The 17740-nt window shown below is 46.4% G+C and overlaps 7 protein-coding genes across 7 annotated transcripts; 2 read left to right on the top strand and 5 right to left on the bottom strand.

Annotated features, from left to right (window-relative positions):
* Nucleotides 1-4486: 4486 nt before the first annotated feature.
* On the bottom strand, nt 4487-4924 carry FMAN_03395 (uncharacterized protein; the record flags this gene model as incomplete). The annotated part of the gene is made up of 1 exon (XM_041832209.1): nt 4487-4924. One exon carries the CDS (start codon nt 4922-4924, stop codon nt 4487-4489), a length of 438 nt encoding a protein of 145 aa, XP_041682695.1.
* A 1476-nt stretch (nt 4925-6400) lies between these two features.
* FMAN_03394 (uncharacterized protein) lies at nt 6401-6976 on the bottom strand (the record flags this gene model as incomplete). The annotated part of the gene is made up of 1 exon (XM_041832207.1): nt 6401-6976. The coding sequence occupies one exon, from the start codon at nt 6974-6976 to the stop codon at nt 6401-6403; it is 576 nt and encodes a 191-aa protein (XP_041682694.1).
* Nucleotides 6977-7772: 796 nt separating this feature from the next.
* On the bottom strand, nt 7773-8591 carry FMAN_03393 (uncharacterized protein; the record flags this gene model as incomplete). Its single annotated transcript, XM_041832206.1, has 1 exon — nt 7773-8591. The coding sequence occupies one exon, from the start codon at nt 8589-8591 to the stop codon at nt 7773-7775; it is 819 nt and encodes a 272-aa protein (XP_041682693.1).
* A 1033-nt stretch (nt 8592-9624) lies between these two features.
* On the top strand, nt 9625-10131 carry FMAN_03392 (uncharacterized protein; the record flags this gene model as incomplete). The annotated part of the gene is made up of 1 exon (XM_041832205.1): nt 9625-10131. One exon carries the CDS (start codon nt 9625-9627, stop codon nt 10129-10131), a length of 507 nt encoding a protein of 168 aa, XP_041682692.1.
* A 931-nt stretch (nt 10132-11062) lies between these two features.
* FMAN_03391 (putative metalloprotease MEP1) lies at nt 11063-11949 on the top strand (the record flags this gene model as incomplete). The annotated part of the gene is made up of 2 exons (XM_041832204.1): nt 11063-11820; nt 11874-11949. The coding sequence occupies 2 exons, from the start codon at nt 11063-11065 to the stop codon at nt 11947-11949; spliced, it is 834 nt and encodes a 277-aa protein (XP_041682691.1).
* An 863-nt stretch (nt 11950-12812) lies between these two features.
* Nucleotides 12813-13393, bottom strand: FMAN_03390 (uncharacterized protein; the record flags this gene model as incomplete). The annotated part of the gene is made up of 2 exons (XM_041832203.1): nt 12813-12872; nt 12923-13393. The coding sequence occupies 2 exons, from the start codon at nt 13391-13393 to the stop codon at nt 12813-12815; spliced, it is 531 nt and encodes a 176-aa protein (XP_041682690.1).
* A 1752-nt stretch (nt 13394-15145) lies between these two features.
* FMAN_03389 (uncharacterized protein) lies at nt 15146-16324 on the bottom strand (the record flags this gene model as incomplete). Its single annotated transcript, XM_041832202.1, has 3 exons — nt 15146-15234; nt 15288-16130; nt 16189-16324. The coding sequence occupies 3 exons, from the start codon at nt 16322-16324 to the stop codon at nt 15146-15148; spliced, it is 1068 nt and encodes a 355-aa protein (XP_041682689.1).
* Nucleotides 16325-17740: the final 1416 nt, after the last annotated feature.

Here is a 17740-nt window from a genome sequence, read left to right as displayed (position 1 = left end):
ACATTGTGACAGGAGGGAAATGTCAGAGGTTTCAGTTACGGATTTCAGGGTATCTGTACGTTTGTATGGGAAACCTGTTGCTTCTTGGTGGCGGAGTTGGCGTTGGAGCCGAGCCGCTTTATAGATGTGTTGGTCACAGGTTCACGCTCATAACAAGGTCATCAACATGATTCTATTACGGAGAATTGACTGTCACAGGGTGATCTCAGAAGTGACTATTGATATATGAATCGATGAGTAGTATCTCCTCAGCATTCAGAAAAAGGACTATTGGCGGCCTTCTGCTACCTCTTCTTAGCTCCCCCTTTCTCTTTCTCTTTCTCTTTCTCTAGCCTCTTCCGTTTACATTCCTTACACTCTTTAGAACAATACCAGAAGTTCACCGTTTCGTTTTTCCAGCCCTTGCATTTTGATGTACCAGCTAGATCACACCGGCAATCACGATAGTCTCTTTCTACCTCCTGCCCGCACTTACACCAGTAGTAGAAAGTTTTGTGTACGCACATGTTGAGTTCAGAATAAGTAGAGCTTTGAAGTAGTTAGCACAAGAGATAATGTTACGGTAGAAGGGTAGATGTCCGAGCCGAGCCGTTTTATAGATATTCTGGCCATATATTTATGTCAAGAATAAGCCATTTAAAGTGATTCTAGCACAAAGTGTTAACTCTTGTGGTATGAATTTGGGCGTACCTTTCCAGCCTTCATTCCATGAGTGGGATCTTGTCTGTTTGTAACCCTACGAATAGAAGTGGCACGGGAGTTCAGTGATTCAAGCTATAGTCTACCTAACAGTCTTTACTGGCCTCTTCTCTTCTGCCTCTTCTGAACTTCCTCCGCCTCCTTCTTCCGCCTCTTTCTTTCGCATTCCTTGCATTCTCTATTCGAGTTTCCAATATGTCGTTCTTCATTGGTCCAGCCCTTACAATTCGCCAAGGTGCACGGGTAATCGACATATTCTCGCCCAGCCTTCTCCCCACACTTACACCAGTACTGAAAGATCTTCTCTACGCACATATTAAATTTAAAGTGTAGGAGTTCTAGTGGTTGTTAAAGGGGGTAAATGTTGCGGTAGGGGGGTCCACGTTTCTACACAGCCATTTTATAGCCATACCAGTCATTAGTCACGTCACTGGCTGGTGAAGCATTTAGCGTAATTCTCATGCATGACTTCCAGCCTTATTTTGGCTGAGAATTTACAGCACTCAAGATCAAGTTGAAGAGGAATCAGCGTTTCGTCACCTGCTTTCCAGTTGCTCACACAGAAGTAGACAAAACGCCCAGGGCATAAGTTGTTGGTGATTTGGATCTCCAACCATTCTGTAGTCATCTTAGTGTCTTCTTCTGCTAATCCTTGATTCTGCCAAAGCCGCACACTCATGAAGCTTGGGTACTACTGTTTATGACTGCTTTCCACATTTGCACCACTGTCGATAAGCCCAATTGTTGCATATATCGAGGTCAAAATGACTAATATTTAGTGGTGATGCAAAGAACTTCTTTTGGGCATTGTGTTCAAGTTGGGCGAGACGTACAGAAACGAATGACATTGTGTATTTGCAGAAGCATGCTGGACACTGGCGCATTTTATCTCAAGACGAGAACCTGAAAGGGTTTTAATAACGCCTGGCCTGTGACTCGGAATCACGCAGTGACGTCGACTGAACCTTATAAGACGATAATGATTGCTGGAAGAATCTAATCTCTCAGCCATTCACATGTAATTGGCTATTAAGAATGGCCGATGATGGACTGTGCAGTCCTGTGTCTGTGAAGGTTGACATAACTGTGAGTGAATGATGTGATCAAGTACTTTGTGGTCACTGTGAGTTTTCCATCCCAAGGCTCAAATACAGCTAACATAACTGGATCCCAGTTGAGATACTATACCCCGATGACCCAGTGGCTATCATATCAGCAATGCTTTGCAACACCAAGGCATGCCAGAATGCTAAGCTCTCTGTGCTGATTTAAGCTCTTAGCCATAAGTAGCAACTGAAAATAACACACCTAGCTCAGAAGCACCTTCATCCACGATAAATATTCCAATATGTCTCTTGCCTTTTCAGGTGCCGTGTCAGCCATGCGACTGGAGTATTGTGCAATAACATCCTTAATGTTCGCAAGGGAAAGAAGAGGTTGCACAAATATCATGAATATCTGTAGCTAGAAATACGGAAACTATTGCACTGCGCGTGTGTATGAGCTGGAGTACTCGTGGAGGATGGTCTAATGTACATCCTTTTTGGCAATCCGAAGAAGGGAAGAAAACACATAAGACCCGACCCCAAGGCATGAGAATGCTTCAATGGATTGACATAAAACTAGATTAATCTTTTATAAACTTGTCATGATATACTATCCAACATGAAGAGTAGAGAGGGGGTTGATTTAGCCTGCTAAGTCTGCCCGTTTTCTGCGATGCCCAGCCTGAAATACCAGCCGGTAATAACCATGCCACAACTTCACTAGCGTATTGGTGCTACTCCCGGCTGGTATCCTGAAGAATTGCTACACTACTCATCAAAGCTGTGACAGTCCAGTGATATCCCATTGAACCCGTGGCTGCCCTGCCCAGAAATTGGAAGCCTCCCGACCTTTGCACAGACACTGATCCTGATGCAGTATTGTCTTCGTGTATCATTGCAACAATTTCAGAACTACGGGAGCGGGTTGAGCTCGACTTGCTTGTGCGCCCTAGCGATACGAGCTGCCATACCATGCTGTAAGCGCTTCTCTCAGCTTCTGATGAGATACGCCACTCGAACGACTCTGTTCTGCGACTTGCACCGTGTTCAACACTCATCGAGAAACTGTATCGAGGATTTGACCGCGAACGATGGTAAGTCATGGTGACTTGGCTGGAGGGTGTGTTGTAACTAGGTATTCCGGGGAGTTGAAAGGTGAATCTATCGCTGGATCTGATTCCAGACGATATCGGATGTCCAGCAACGCTGGACCCTGGGAAGAGATATGTCGGGCCTTGCCAACCGCGAGGCATACAGACTGCATAGAGAGTATGAGAACCGGGTTCAGAGATGAAGAGAGCCATTGTGGAGGGTGATGGTGTCCAGGTCAGTTGCATGATTTGAGGGAACCCTATGTCAACGACTTGGTCTGAGATCTGGTAGGGTTCTCCAGAGCTTGAAGAGCTACTGCCGTATATGTCCTCCAGGTTTGCAACAAATGCAGGAAATATCATAATGAAGGTTACGAAATCGGCCTAAAGTGAGAGGCGTGTCGAGTCTGGGCTTTCCGCTTTAGGTTCCCGTGAAAGAAGATTGATGCCACGAAGCTGGGTCTATTTAGGTTACTGCAATACTTGCGAGACTGAAGAAATAAGTTTATATATCAAATCGTTCCATGTTAAACGGCGGTTTGGCATATGAAGAGTCTCCTTCCCCTTGACCCCCAATCAACCAAAGCAAACTCTTCCATTATCCTACATTGAAATATTGCTGCCTCCGACAGACTCAACCCTTTTCAGTGCAAATGGACCGCTCTTCCTATTACAATCGATATGTGAATGGCGATTGGACGGCCGAGATCTTATAAGGCTGATACCTCTTCCCATCAAAAGAACGATCTTCGAGAATATTTTCCTTAGCGGGAAGAATCGCGCGGTACCCCTGCGTCGATATCTCTTACACATTCTTGCCTAGACGTCCTTAGAACCGGGGCGCTGGGTCGGGAGGATCTCATGTAAGCAGATCATCAGCTAAAACGGCTTTTCTATGCGATGTCAGTGCCTGGGAGCTGAAGGCCAAACAGCCAATTGTGTACTGTGAACGGTAGATCAGTAGGTCTGTGGCTGTGCTATAGCGCTGCATACAGTACGAAATGGGAATTAGTGTTGCATCGATCGGAAGTGCCCTGGCGGCTGTGGCGTTGAACTAAGCTGATGCCATCGAAGGCGGGCAACCTGGTTGGTTGGAGGCGGTGCAGGGATGGCGCTGGACTTGCCGAAAGAGGCTGACTTTGGCTCAGGGACGAACTTGTGTCAGTGATCGAATGATGAGGCTCATGACCTGTTGAATCTAAGAGTACGTGTCGCTATGGGCTGTGTTGGCCCTCGGCTGCCGAAGGATTGGGGTCTAGATCTGGACTGCGGGCAGATGGACTACTAATCTGCCTCGTCGCTGCATTTCACCATTTTGGGAAGATAACGTCGAGAAGCCTCCTCACAATGAGAGTTTCATCGAGTTGAAAAATATGTACCGGCTACTGGGAAAGGAGATGTCTGACTGGAGGTGGCGGTAAGACAATCTTTAACCGTGAGCATGATCAAAGTCTTGTCATGGTGTTTGAGAAAGGCCATACCAAATGCGAGGATGTTATCATTGTTTTTCGCAAGTTTTATAGTCCAGCTATCCTAGAAACTTAAGAGACTGGTGTGAAACTAGGAGCGATATCGCCCAAGTCAGGCGCGGGATGCAAGCATCAGCTGTCAGGTCTATCAACTACAAATAGAGCAACAGTGCAGCATCGCCTAGATTAACGAATCTCTATACTCATAAGGCATGTCAATCGACATCTCCTCCGACTCATATGCCCATTCGTCATACCGATGCTCCAGGTCCATCTTCTCTTCAGGTCTAGGGCACTGATAGCGTGTTCCGCCGATTGTGCATTCAAACTTGTCTTGACCAAGCATCGTCGCGATGAACTTTCCCAGGAGGAGAAAAATCCACAAAGGTTGGACATGGGTTCTGTAGCCAGCCCAGGTCTCGACACAATCAACTAGCAGGTTGTCAAAGGCAAAGGCGCGAAACTCTGCCATTTGAAGCCATTGCATGATCTCGGCAGGATGGGGAGCCGTAAGATTGTTCATCATGTCGAGAAGTCTTGTACGCGTTGCCCCATCTTTGAGCACGGGCTCCTTGATGGAGAAGAGGAAAGCGAATGCTTCAGCATCGAAGGTCGGCATGGTGAAAGCTGGCAACGCGGGTGTGGCGCTGAAGGAAACGTGCTTTGTTGGAAATCTGCAGTCTCTCGGGTGCATTCAAAAGACGGTTGAAGTGCGTGTTGCGGCTGTAGTTTGTACTTCTTCTTGTTGGCCTTGTCCAGTGTTGCAGATCTTGGTGGACTGGCCAAGGCGCTTCGCGATGAGAGGTCGGTAGGCTGAGAACTTATGATCACCACACAGAACCCAGAAGTTAGATTAAGGGCGTAGAGATTCAGAACTCAGATTGGAAAGAAGAGTCGAAGGTCGGAGAGGCGGCGTATCAAGCCTTTTTATCAGCTGATGGGCAGTGAATCACTGCCAGCTACGGGACAATCTGTAACAGCACCAAAGCTGAATCACTGACAATAAGCTCGAAATGCGTGTTGGAATTCTTTTCTCTTGTGTTTGTCGTAGTGTCGATGCCTTTTCTCGTTTGTGGCTATTGTGACTCGTTTGAATGACAATGGTGCTCTTTTTGCTGCTGTTTTGTTTGGATTAGTTACGGACAAGAACTGGGTTGGGAGCTGGCTGCAGATAGTGTCTTTATTTATTAAATGTCAAGCTGACGAGGTGGCGAGTTCTGCAAACTCTTTCATAGCCATGAGAACTGTTTGTATAATCGTGGAAACCCTCCGGATACGCATGGCGTGAATATCAAACCCAACAAGACCAGTGACTCGTCGATTTGTAAAAGAGTTAATCAGTCGATTAGGTGTAAAGTTTAAAGCGTATCTATCTATCAACCTTATAAGACAGAACGCCTGTAGCCTTCAGATTTTAGGCTATAGGCTTTCTAACTCTATCTCCAAACATAAACCTTAAACGATGGACCCAGTCTTGGTTGAGTCATAGTTATGCTACTTGAAACTTGAACAGAATATATTCCAAGAGAGTTTAACTTCCTAAACTCAGTATGATAGTAGCTTTCTGTCTTCACTCACTCAGCCCAGCAGTTTCTCAGTTCTCAGCAAACCTAGATCATGGCATCTGCAAGTCACTACATCCTCTCTTCACAAATGGCCATCTCCTATAATGACTGTTTGTAGATGTTGATAGGGCTAAGTAGCTTCTCTCTTGTTTGTATGATGTGTATCACTGCTGGCCACGTGTAAAGCCCCTTGTAGATAGACTTTTCCGCTTGTGACCGCGAGTTTGTCACATGACTATTTCACAATGCAATAACGAAGGGTTTGATCAATGGTATTCCCGTCTGATTGATTTACTTACGGAAAATGGGTTACATATAACAGGCATTTGCCGTTGAGTGAGAATTATGATTAGCAACAATGAGTAAAACTATGATTAAACAAGTCCCTGCACCCTAACAAGCCATAACGTGTCAATCTGAATATACTTTTGACATAACTGAACCTAAACCACCCAATATGCGCATCCCCATTTCAAGAAATTAAACATTACAACAAAATTACAAAGAAAAAGCGCTCGCAACCTCTCGTATCAAACATAGTAGTCCCCGCTTCCAGAGTTGTCATAGACTCCAATGTTGTACTGAGGCTTTTCATTATCGGTGCAGGGCTTGGTAACAGTCTTGGTCTTGTACATGGTGTATGCCGGCTCGTTATGGTACTTGGTCACAGTAGGTTTCCAGCCGTAAGTGGTGACGACTTTGGTGACAATGTTGGTGACCGGGTCCTTGTAAGCGGGCTCAGTGATCGTGACGGTCTTAGTAACCGGCGCTTTGTACACGGGCACCGTGACCCTGACGGTCTTGGCGGCTGGCGGGTCGGCGACTGAGGTAACAACCTTGGTGACAGTCTTTGTAATTGGGGCCTTGTACACGGGCATAGTGACCTTCAGAGTCTCAGTGACCGGTGCTTTGTACACGGGGACAGTGACCTTGACGGTCTTGGTGGCTGGGAAGTCGTGAATCGACGTTGTGACCGTGCATGTAGAGGTGGCGGTCACGGTAGCAACCTTTTCGCAATCACATGCATATCCATATCCGTAATTACCAGGAGTAGCGATGGCAATTGGAATGGAAGCAAGAAGAAGGGCCGGTGTAGAGAACTTCATGTTGTGAGATATCAGGAGTCTTGTGGTGGGAAGATTGACTGGAAGGCCTAAATGAATGTGGCTAAAGGAGTGTAGATAGAATGAGTGCTGGATTGTTCTTCATTCCAGAGCACCTGCATAGAGGTCTTTATAATGATTTTCGCTCTGCTGTTCTCACAAGATAATCTCATTTGCCGTATAAGGCCATGTCAAGGGATGATTTTGGTCGGTTGACTTGCACCCGTTTCCTAAGTAAAAAAGCGCTAAACGCGGCACAAACTGATAGCCCCCCTTTGGAGCCACTATGCGGATGCACTTACGATAATATCCGAGACAAATAAGGGGTAATCGCGGCACAAGTCAATAGTGGTTTCTGTTTGCGATGCATCATGGGGCCGTGCTTTAATCACATTTAAATCTCCGCGCCCTCTCCCTGAATTTTGTTTCGGCTCCCACAACTCCGGCAGTCAACCTCTGACAATCGACCCATTTATTTCAGTTCCCTTTTTGGTCAAGAAGGAAAAAGGAGTCTGCTTGAGTAATACACGTTACACGCCTTGCTAGAGCCATTAGTCGCTATCTTGTAGTCGCAACGCTGGTTGACATTACTGGAGTTGTTGCTACATTTGCTGGTCTGAGTTTTATCTAAGAAGAATTGCTCACTGAAGCAGTTATTATTATTCATGAATCCTATATCTTCAAGTCTAGAGCTTATCACATATATGAGATCTAAGTATCTCAGGTCGCGGTCACGTTCACGAGTAAGATCCGTTATCATACAGCGTATATCTCAGAAGCACCCCGGCTAGCTCTACCGCTACAAGCAAAAGTGCGAAACAACCTGTCCCCCTCCACTATATAAGCAGCTCGTGGGTTTACTTGTGTATGTAGCTTTTGCTGTGACTCTCCGACACGCCCTGCAACCCTTAAGCCGGCAATCACTTTTCCGTACAATAATGTCCCGTCCAACACCAGAGCTGCTGCACGCCATCAGGCTGAGGCCGTTAAAGGTAATATTGTCATCATCATCTATTCGCCAGCCTTCTCTCTGTGCTTTCTCCAGCTTTTTCCTTGAACCAATGGAGTAACCAACGGAATTTTGACCTAGAGGAAGTATTGTAAGCAAAGTGCAACATCCCATGAAAGTCTTCTCACATCCTGTAGCGGCCTTTGTACTGTTCACAAACACCTGTTGCTTGGGATTTCCAGGTGAATAGAGGAAGAGCTCTTCGTCTTTTAGGTAGAAGGTGGCCGCATCCTCGGCATTGAACTGATTACAGCAAGCGTCTTGTTTGGGCGACCCTATGTACAGGGTATTGTTGGCGGCCTTTAGCTTTTCTGTCCCGTTGTACACTATCTGGAAAGTCGAAGTCCTTCTGATGGGTTTTTGTTGTTTTGAAAGTGAACCTGCTGCAGCACAGCCGGCGATGATAGCCGTGATGATAATAAACCGCATGGTCCTTTCTAAGGTAATCAAAGATCGGGATGTAGTATGAATTAGCTGAAAACTGGAAATGGACCATGATGGGCACAATAGAGCTTTTATTGATATGAATCTGATGTTGAGGGATGAAGCAGCATTGGGTGAGTGAAAGGAGAATGACGAAGAATAAAAGGGGCCATTGTTTATTGACATTGTTATCAGGCACAGCGTTCCAATCTACATATATTTCAACTTTCCCCCATGATAATATTGCCAATAATATCATCTTTACATTGCTGGTAAACATGCCAGGGTAACAGTCACGTGTGTGTGCAACTTGTAAAACATCCCTATCAATCAGCCGTTCTTTGTCTAGACAGCCCCTTATTCTCCGAGCCGTATTCATGTGACTGCGAGGGAGTCTTATTTACATCTAAATTCTGAAAATATATGTGCAAACAGAATCTAGCAACTAGAAGTTCAAAACAAATAAACCACGGTAGACGCAAAACGTTGTCATGAAGGTATATTACAAGTCATGAATTCTTCATGCGCCACTATATTCAAGTAATTTCTTTTTATCACTACTGGATCATTTGCGTTCTATCCATGTCTTCCAGAATGTACTTCATGATCAGATCGCCGATGTCATGAATTACCAGCCTCAATAACACCGTTCATGCCTAGATTATCGTGCTATGATTCTGAGATCTCAGTGCGTCTGTACAGATTGTCTCTCTAATCGGTCCTACTGTATCTTACTTCTCTTGCGTTCAAAATGAGACGTTCCTGAGAGAGGCTAGTTGTGATGCAACCATGCCACCTGAGATATGCTAATGTTGGTCCCGCGCTCCACAACCAGTACAAGAGTTGTGCTTATGCAATTGCCAAGTCAAATTGTGGTTAAGTTGGTATATTATGGCCCATACGAGATGATGCAAAAACCAGATCCGATCTGAGTACTCTCGATCTCGATTAAATTCGATGATTATATTCTATAGCAATCAGACATTCTTTTTCGTGGCTACGGCTACCAAAATACCAAGGAAACTACGTAGTGTAGTGGTTCCTTGGAAGTGAAGACTTAGGTGAAAGTAGTCCTAAGAATTCAATATATAATATCTCGTAGAACTTCCATCTATCTCAGCACTACAACACTCAAAACCATTCACACATTAACAAAAACCACTCTATCAACACTCATACTCTTTATTCCATTCTCACTTCTTTCAATACCTCATTCAAAATGAAGTCTGTCATTGCTCTTGCACTTCTCTCCGTTGCCTTCGCGGCTCCTCAGGGAGGCTCAAACAATGCTGCTCTTGAGAAACGTCAGTTCGACGGAGCTGATCTTGATGCCTTTTTCGACGCTCTTAGCTCTCTTCTCGGCCAGCTGCCTACGGCTCCCATGACAGATATCCTTACTTTCTCGACTTCTGTCTCTGGTACTCCCACTGAGGTCCCTATTGTCACTACCACGACTGCTGCCTTTGACGATGGCACTCTTCCCTTTGCCAAGCGCCAGTCTCCTGGAGACCTTGCAGCTATCATCTCGTCTCTTAGCGCTCTCATCTCCACTACTGCCACCCCCACTGAAGCCATTGGTTGCGCCACTGATGTTGTCGATGTCCCTACTACCGTTAATGGCGTTCCTACCGAGGTTTCCAGCCTTGCTGCTGTCCCTACTGCCGTCGCAACCACCGCAGCACCCGCTGGTGTCCCGGCTGCTCCCGCTGTTCCTGGCGGTGTCTGAGCTGTTTCAGCCCTTTGAACAGGTATTCGAAGTGAGTTTTCCAACAACTAGTCTGTTCATCGTATCTGACCACTCCAGGAGGACAAGCAAGTCAAGAAATACCAGCAAGTCCAATCGGTCCAGCCTTTTGCCTTTGAAGTCACGGTATCTAGATGAGGTGGTTGATGGTGTAGGGAGAGGTTTAGAAGTTTGTTTTGGTTTATATAGATCGCTTAGATTGTGTAATTCAACATTGCACTGACTATCCTTACAAACCACGTGTGTCGATCGCATTGTGACGCTCAACATAAAGAACATATGTGAACTACGTTGGTATCTTTTGCGACGTTAGCTTATGGTCTGCCTCGACCCCCCTTCTACGAGTGCAATCGCCCTGTGCCATTTAACGATGTGAGGACATGGAATTCCCCCCAGCCCTTCAAATGCAGTATGAAGACTTGTTCCCTTAGATAATGAGACATGATGGTGACGCTACGGAGCCTACGCGCCGAGAAAGTCTTACCGGCGCCCTGCCGATCATGTCTAACACTCCATCCTTCGAGCCATTTCTTCATATGCAGTTCTCCCTTGAAGCCACTATCGAATATGTTAAATCGCATTCTGCTTTTCGATCCAATACCCATCTGCTGTGCCGTATCCCGGCAAGGGTAAGCCCGGTGAGACATTGAGCAGTTCAAACAATGCAATGCTATTCACCACTACAGACAATGCATTCATCCCGTTTTCGATATCGTGCTGCGGCTGGGGGGTTATTGGGCTGGGAAAACAACAGATATTAAGAAGGATATCAGGAAATGCATTCCTACTGATCGGAGATTCGTAATGCAACAACGACAATGAGATATAAGTAGATGAATACGTACGCTGACTTCTGGCGATCACTTCCCTACAGCCTCTCGTGAACTCTCTACAACCGCCATCTCAGCCAAAAATGTTTCTCGGAGCTTTGCTTCTGCTTCTTTTCAGCAATGCTGTAGCACTTGCCCAGCACTCTAATCAATTTTCACGCTGCGCCATCAACAATCCTACTTCTGAGCAAAGGGCTAGTGTCAAGGTGCTAGAAGACATTGAGAAGGTCACAAGGATTGAAACTTCAAAACATATCTGTGTCGATACCTACATTCACGTTGTGACCTCAAACGCATCGGAAGCAATTTCGCAACGGCAGGTAGCTGCCCAGTTCAAGGTTCTGAACGCAGCATTCGCACCTCACAATATTTCATTCAATCTGAAAAACACAACCTGCACTACCAATTCAACATGGGCTGGCGGCGATGATGAGATCGGGATGAAGCGAGAGCTGCGTCAGGGCGACTACAGCACCCTCAACCTTTACTTTGTCGACACTGCCAGGCTGGGTAAGACAGCGGCTCTTGGTTACTGTACCTTTCCCTCCAACACCACCACTGGGTCTGATGTATTTATCCGCGACGGTTGTGTAATTGAGGCACAGAGTGTTCCCGGTGGTGATGCTGCACCGTATAACTTGGGCGGCACCGCGATCCATGAGGTCGGGCATTGGTTCAGTCTTTTTCACACGTTTGAGAATGGATGCGATGCCCCAGGGGATTCTGTTGCTGATACCCCGGCGCAGGGAGAACCGACAAGTGGTTGTCCTTCACGAAAGGATACTTGTCCCGACATACCCGGTTACGATCCAGTTCATAATTACATGGATTACTCGTATGAGTAAGTAATTTAGTAACCCACTTGATCGCTTCATAGCTAATTCTCTGTCACAGTATCTGCTATGAAGAGTTTACCCCCGGCCAAAGACTTCGGATGCACAACTCTTGGGCTACTTATCGTCAGCTGTAAGAAGCAGGTCATTCTAGTTGAAAATGGTATGATTTATGGTGGGCTTGTGTTAGTTGTTAGACCTATTTAAACGCAATATAATCAATGTAGCTTCTCGCTTTCCCGTCATTCTTCTCAAGCCTCTGCAATGTGATACTTGGTGTTCACTTGAACTTGGAGTGAAGTTCCCATGTGACGACGTACCCGATTTAGACCGCTGGCACTGCGGCCGGTCGCTGGTTGCATATAAATAGTTGTTCTTCTGGATGTGTCCATTGGTCAGCCAAGTTGCATTATATCTTGTAGCATTCAATGCCACCTGCAAATGACAGATCAGGGTAATACCGATGGTGTCTGAAGTCGTTTGCAAAGTGGCGGAACAAGTAAACAGCAGAGCAAGGCATAGAAGCAGAAATATGTCATGAATGCAAAACGATTCGGACATTTGGTGTTGAACAAGGACTGTGTCGATGACAGTAATGACTATGCATGGCTAACTACGATCTTTATGATGCAAGAGACTTCAAGTCCTCAGCATCTCACAGAATCAAGTGTGTAGTACACGAATTCATGAGGAGACTGTATCAGTTGCAGCCAGATTTGGTCAAGAACAAGTTGATTCTTGTGCAGTCTGTAGGAGTCACGATGTAGTGGAAAGTTGTGTATAGTAAGAAGATAAATCTCATATTAAAAGGCGCACACTGGTGAAGCGAAGCAACACCTGAAGATAAAATCGTACAGGATCTCTAATTCCAACAAGTATCATACGGTCAGACCGCATTGTCAAGACTTCTCAAGCATGTCCTCGAAGGCCACGATACCAGGCCTTCTCCTGCCCCCAGACGTCCCATTGAATACCCGAAGGGTCTCCGCGAAGGTCAACCTTAGACAAGGTTGCTGATAGCAACGCAAGGGAGAGCGGCGTTGACGAGACCACCGGCAGCCTGTAAATTGTTAGCATCTGTCAAGATATTGTTTTGAACGAGTTACTTACGGTGCCGGGGCTGTCCTGGCAGCAGGCAGCGTTGGCCTGGCACTCCTTGTTGAGGAGGTTGTTGGCAATGGCGATGACGTTGACATCGAGCTTGGAGCACTGGCTGAAGAGGCTGAGGCCGTTGGCGATGCCGGCGCCGTCGCCAACAGAGTTGCCAGCAGGCTTGTTGGTGACCTTGTTGCAGCAGTAAACGCTCTGGCCGTTGGCGCAGGAGTTGGAAGCCTGCTGAACAGTCCAGGTGTTGATGGAAGGACCAACGCCGGCAGCAGCGGCGGAGGCGGCGAGGAAAGCGATGACAGTGTAGGCATACATCTTGAAGGTTGTTGAGTTGAAAGTGTTGAAAGTGTTTGAAGTGTTGGAGTGGAAGTGAATGATTGTGATTGTGATGATGAGATGAGTAGATATTTGCGAGAACGAAGAGAGTCTTATATACCCAAATTCATCCTCAATCTCAACAGATTTCTCAATCATTTGAGACAGTAATTCAAAATCCCATCAAAGCTTTGCGCTGCCCTTCACTCACCGCTACACGTCTCCATCCCTTTGCATTACTATGTTATTGTGGAATGTCTTTCTTCGCCCTGCGTTGTGTCAGAGATTGAGATTTTCATGCAGTTGTATCACTAGGAGCTTTACTGACACCTAAGTCTGTCCCGAGGGAGTATTCTCTGTTGTTAACAACGCCGCTAAAGCTTGTTCCTGAGTGAAGGACCACTAGTTGACAGCTTTGGCTATCAATACAGATACTAGAGAACTTGGTACACCTCCTCTCGCAGGCCACAGATTCTACAGTGGTTAACCAACCATGTGCGATTATGCATAAAGTCTACCATCTCTGCGCGCTGGCACTTTGGACTGTTGGCGACTAGACTAGGACGTCGGTGAAACTTTCGGTCAATACTCTCTAAGCATTCCGTGTGGTATTGGCAATAGGAAGAACAGGTATGGGTTGCAATATCATTCGTGGCTCAAACAACATGTATCGAGTGGTTGACTACCATTGTATTCTCCTTGCACATGCCGCCCACTTAACGCCAACAAGCCACATGCTCCACTATTCTCACTGGTGGTAGAATACGAGTTAGCGGGGGAATATGGGAAATTTCGCTCATTGATGGGAAATTCGATATCTTTGCTAAACCCGCATTATTTACGCCCACTCGTCCGCATTTCACGTGACTGGAAGCTTTCTTCTGCCACTGTGCCGTGTCTCAGTGAGCCGTGTCTTACTGAGCCGTGTCTCAATATGAGTTGTCAATGTTTTGGACAAAGAAAAGAGCCGGGCTAAGACATTGCGGGTTAATGGGATTCCAAGACCCAGCCACTTTGAGCTTAGCCCTGCTGTGTATCCGATATGGAGCATGCTATATGATGACAGGGAGGATTTCGTAAGCATGTCAACGACTGTCTCCAGTGGCTTGCATGAAATTTGGTGACATTATCCATGCCATTATCCCAATTCGATATAGGCTTGCGATGTGCATGCATATGAGTCAATTCTGGATAACCTTATCGGCCTGTAATCGGGCAAGATACCTCTTTGCATGAGCCTGTGTTCAGCCAATGTACAGGCCTTGGAGTCTGCAATGCTTGCGCCACCCTACACCAGGTTTTCGGTAAAATAGCCACAGTGATTGAGATCTGTAGAAATTACCCAAAAATAACCCTAACTACCCTAAACGAACCACGTCAGTCTTGCTGAGGCCTAAGAGATCATTTGGTAGCCCGGTACTTTATTAGGAGAAGCCGGAGATCAAGCTGATACCCAGAAAGAAAACATAGTATTATCATGTCAATTGAGAGTTTCCATTGGACTGTAGAGTTGATGAAATATCATGGTTTTTTTTTTTTGAGGCTGGTAGCAGGGCTTTTGATGCCCCGCAAACCCATATCTGCAGTCATATTGCATGAGATTCACCAAGGAACAGTCTTCTCGTCCTCCCAAAGTCATCGCCAGTTTCGCAAAATGATTGGGGTTCAAGTCTCAAGATATCGTGATCATAATCAATAAACAAATCTGGAGCATTTGCTCTAAACTACATATAGAATTCCAAGCCAATTCCAATACCACTGAAGCCAATACATTCATAACCATAAGCCGTAAACCGTCAACCATGTCTAGCAAGGAAAATGGTTAAAACCATATCATCAATATCATTGCAAATCCAACCCAATCGTATTGTACAAGATTTTAAAAACCCTAATTCATGCGACCTGTAGAAATCAGTTGAAATCGCGCTTAGCAAGCAGTCGTTTCAACTGCTTTCTCTGTCGTCGGTGTCTGATATCATATTGTAGAGTTCGTTTGGCAGCTGTTGATATTGTTAGTCTCATTCTTGATTATCCAGAAAAATGAGTTACTTACCCCAGTCCTTTGCCATCATCTTGGTCTTGGGATCAACCCATGCGTAATGTACAGCCCGCTCAGGATATCGCTGGGCAATACCTAAAGACTCCCCGGGCCCTAGATACATATGTCGTTCGCGAGACTTGATGCTGATCTGCCGAGGCTCGTCATCGTCGTCATGGTCAAAGCATAACCATCCGTCGGCATCCCAGACTGGTATCTGATTGTTCATTCGGTAGTGCCAAGCTTGGAGGCCCTGGATCGTGCGTCGAGGAGTGTGACCGAACAGGGTAGCAAACTCTTCCACGATGCATGACCATTTCATGTTCCTGTCATGTCTGGCATAGATGATGAAGTCCCCCTCTTCTGTTGTATACTTCTGATTACTGCGATACCTCGAGTTCGCATCGGGCGATTGGCTATTCCGGGAACTGATAGTGGCTGGGGTGAGACGGGATGTAAGATTCTTGTCTGCCACGTCGCGTGGAGGATTCTCATGAATGATCTGTCGAGAATCACCGAAACCAAAGGGGAGAATTCCAAGGCCAGTCACTCCCCTCTGCTGTGGAGGACTCTGTTCAGTAATCGAGTCATCGACTGGTGGAGTCCAGCAAGACCACAGCAAGCGAGGTGTAGGAGGAGGAGGCTTTCGATTTGCGTAGGCAATTAACTGAGAGGGACTTGGAAGTAAGATATCGAGAGGATTTTCCTTCTTGAGCCCATACAATCGTGTAGTAGCCTTGACCCCTCTATCAAGTGCCTCCAAACTCGGTAGCTGTATCGAGGAACACTCGCGGGATGGAGTAGCCAGACATGGCATGCTTGCAAGACGGGGTGCATCGTGAGAGTCGATATCGATTTCTGTAGAAGCTGTTAGTCGATAAGAGTCTTCTATCATGAATCGCTGTATGAGACTTACCTTCAATCTTGACATCCGGGCTTCCTATGTCTGAGGTAGGTGGAGTATGTTGTTGAACACAAGGGTGAGAAGGGCCGGTTTCAGCATACCGATGAGCCCTGAGGCCATGCACCGGGAAATTGAAGGTCATAGGCATCATGGTCGTCGAGTAATCGATCAACCTGGCGATGATCGAGCCCAAGGGTGTAGATCGGGAGATTATGAGACGAGGGAAATGAACAGGGGAATCGAAGAATCATAGATAGTCAAATAAAATATTTAAGGGATCCAAATAAACAAAGGGATTGTCAGGTTGAATGAGTTTTAAAGAATAAGGCGCCAATGTGTCTTGTACTTGTATGAAACTGTTTGACATCCGAGATTCACTGCCGCGGTTGGAGCACCGCCACCTGATTTGCAAAGGGTTCGACGAGATAGCGACAAGACTCATGTTATCATGGAAGGGAGTTTACAAAGTCATTGTATTTGCTTGATGCAGACTGTTCGGCCGACAAGCGAAACGCCATGCAGCGTTCAATCGACCTAATGCGGCTTCCAGCACGGCTCGGGACAAAACTTCGATACAGCCATAATCTGGAGAAAGTGCCCTGCAGGATGGGCGTGCAAGGGGTGTGAGGTCAGATTATAGAGGGGTACTGTGATTTTCAGGGTATGCGCCGTGAGACAGTAGGACTGAATAACCGGTACACGACAGCATCTATTGGATCAAGGCGGGATGCATTATTCATGGCTGCTACTGGGTATTGCTTTTGTTAGCGGCGAACAAATGAAAAGTGGACACATTTATTATGAATAATAATCAGTGTCAGATGACATGACTCTGCTCTGTATTGCCTTGTTCTGTTGCAGTATTCTCCCGTTCCCAGCCAATGGGACCAACGGTGAAGCCACTCGAGAAAAGCCTCACTTTATCTTGCGTATCAGCCACGAGGTTAGCGTCGATCAAGGGACCTATGAAACACCATTGCAATACTCTTACCCTGCAGGCATGCAACACGACGGAGCATCCAACCCCTGTTCACCTGAATACCTCTCCCTGTTCCTGTTTCTTAGCATCTGTGTGTCGTAATATCCCGCCCGTCTACGGAGCAGCGGTTCGTGATGAAAACTGGGACTCGCTATCTTGCTCCAAGACAACAGGGGCGTGTGGAGTGAGTGAGACAAGATCGACGTTGTGAATTGCCGTTAACTGATCCACTAGCGGCAATGAACCAGGTTCACGGGCATGGGACCCGTCCCCCGGATTCCATCTGGGGTAGATAAATGCAGTGGAATCCAACACGGGTAACGATTTGCAGGCACTTCTTTGCTTTGTCCAAGACTAATGCACAAGACAGCCGATATCTGTCGGCGCAAAGATAGTAACAGAATTGATGAATGAAACACGGGAAGGATGTTTTCCTCCGCAGAATGGGACATCGGTACGGCTCGGTTAAGTAGTCAAACAGCTGACCATTGGCAATTCTCGAACGAGGCAGGCGATGGAATAGAGAGGCAAAATCAGATATGTGCTTTGAGATCAGGATCACTGCGAGAATCTGGCTAGAAACCT

Source organism: Fusarium mangiferae (assembly GCF_900044065.1).
Source record: "Fusarium mangiferae strain MRC7560 genome assembly, contig: FMAN_scaffold006, whole genome shotgun sequence".
Taxonomy (NCBI): Eukaryota; Fungi; Ascomycota; class Sordariomycetes; order Hypocreales; family Nectriaceae; genus Fusarium; species Fusarium mangiferae.
Note: the sequence above shows the minus strand (reverse complement) of the source record. Positions and strands in the feature narration are given on the sequence as shown.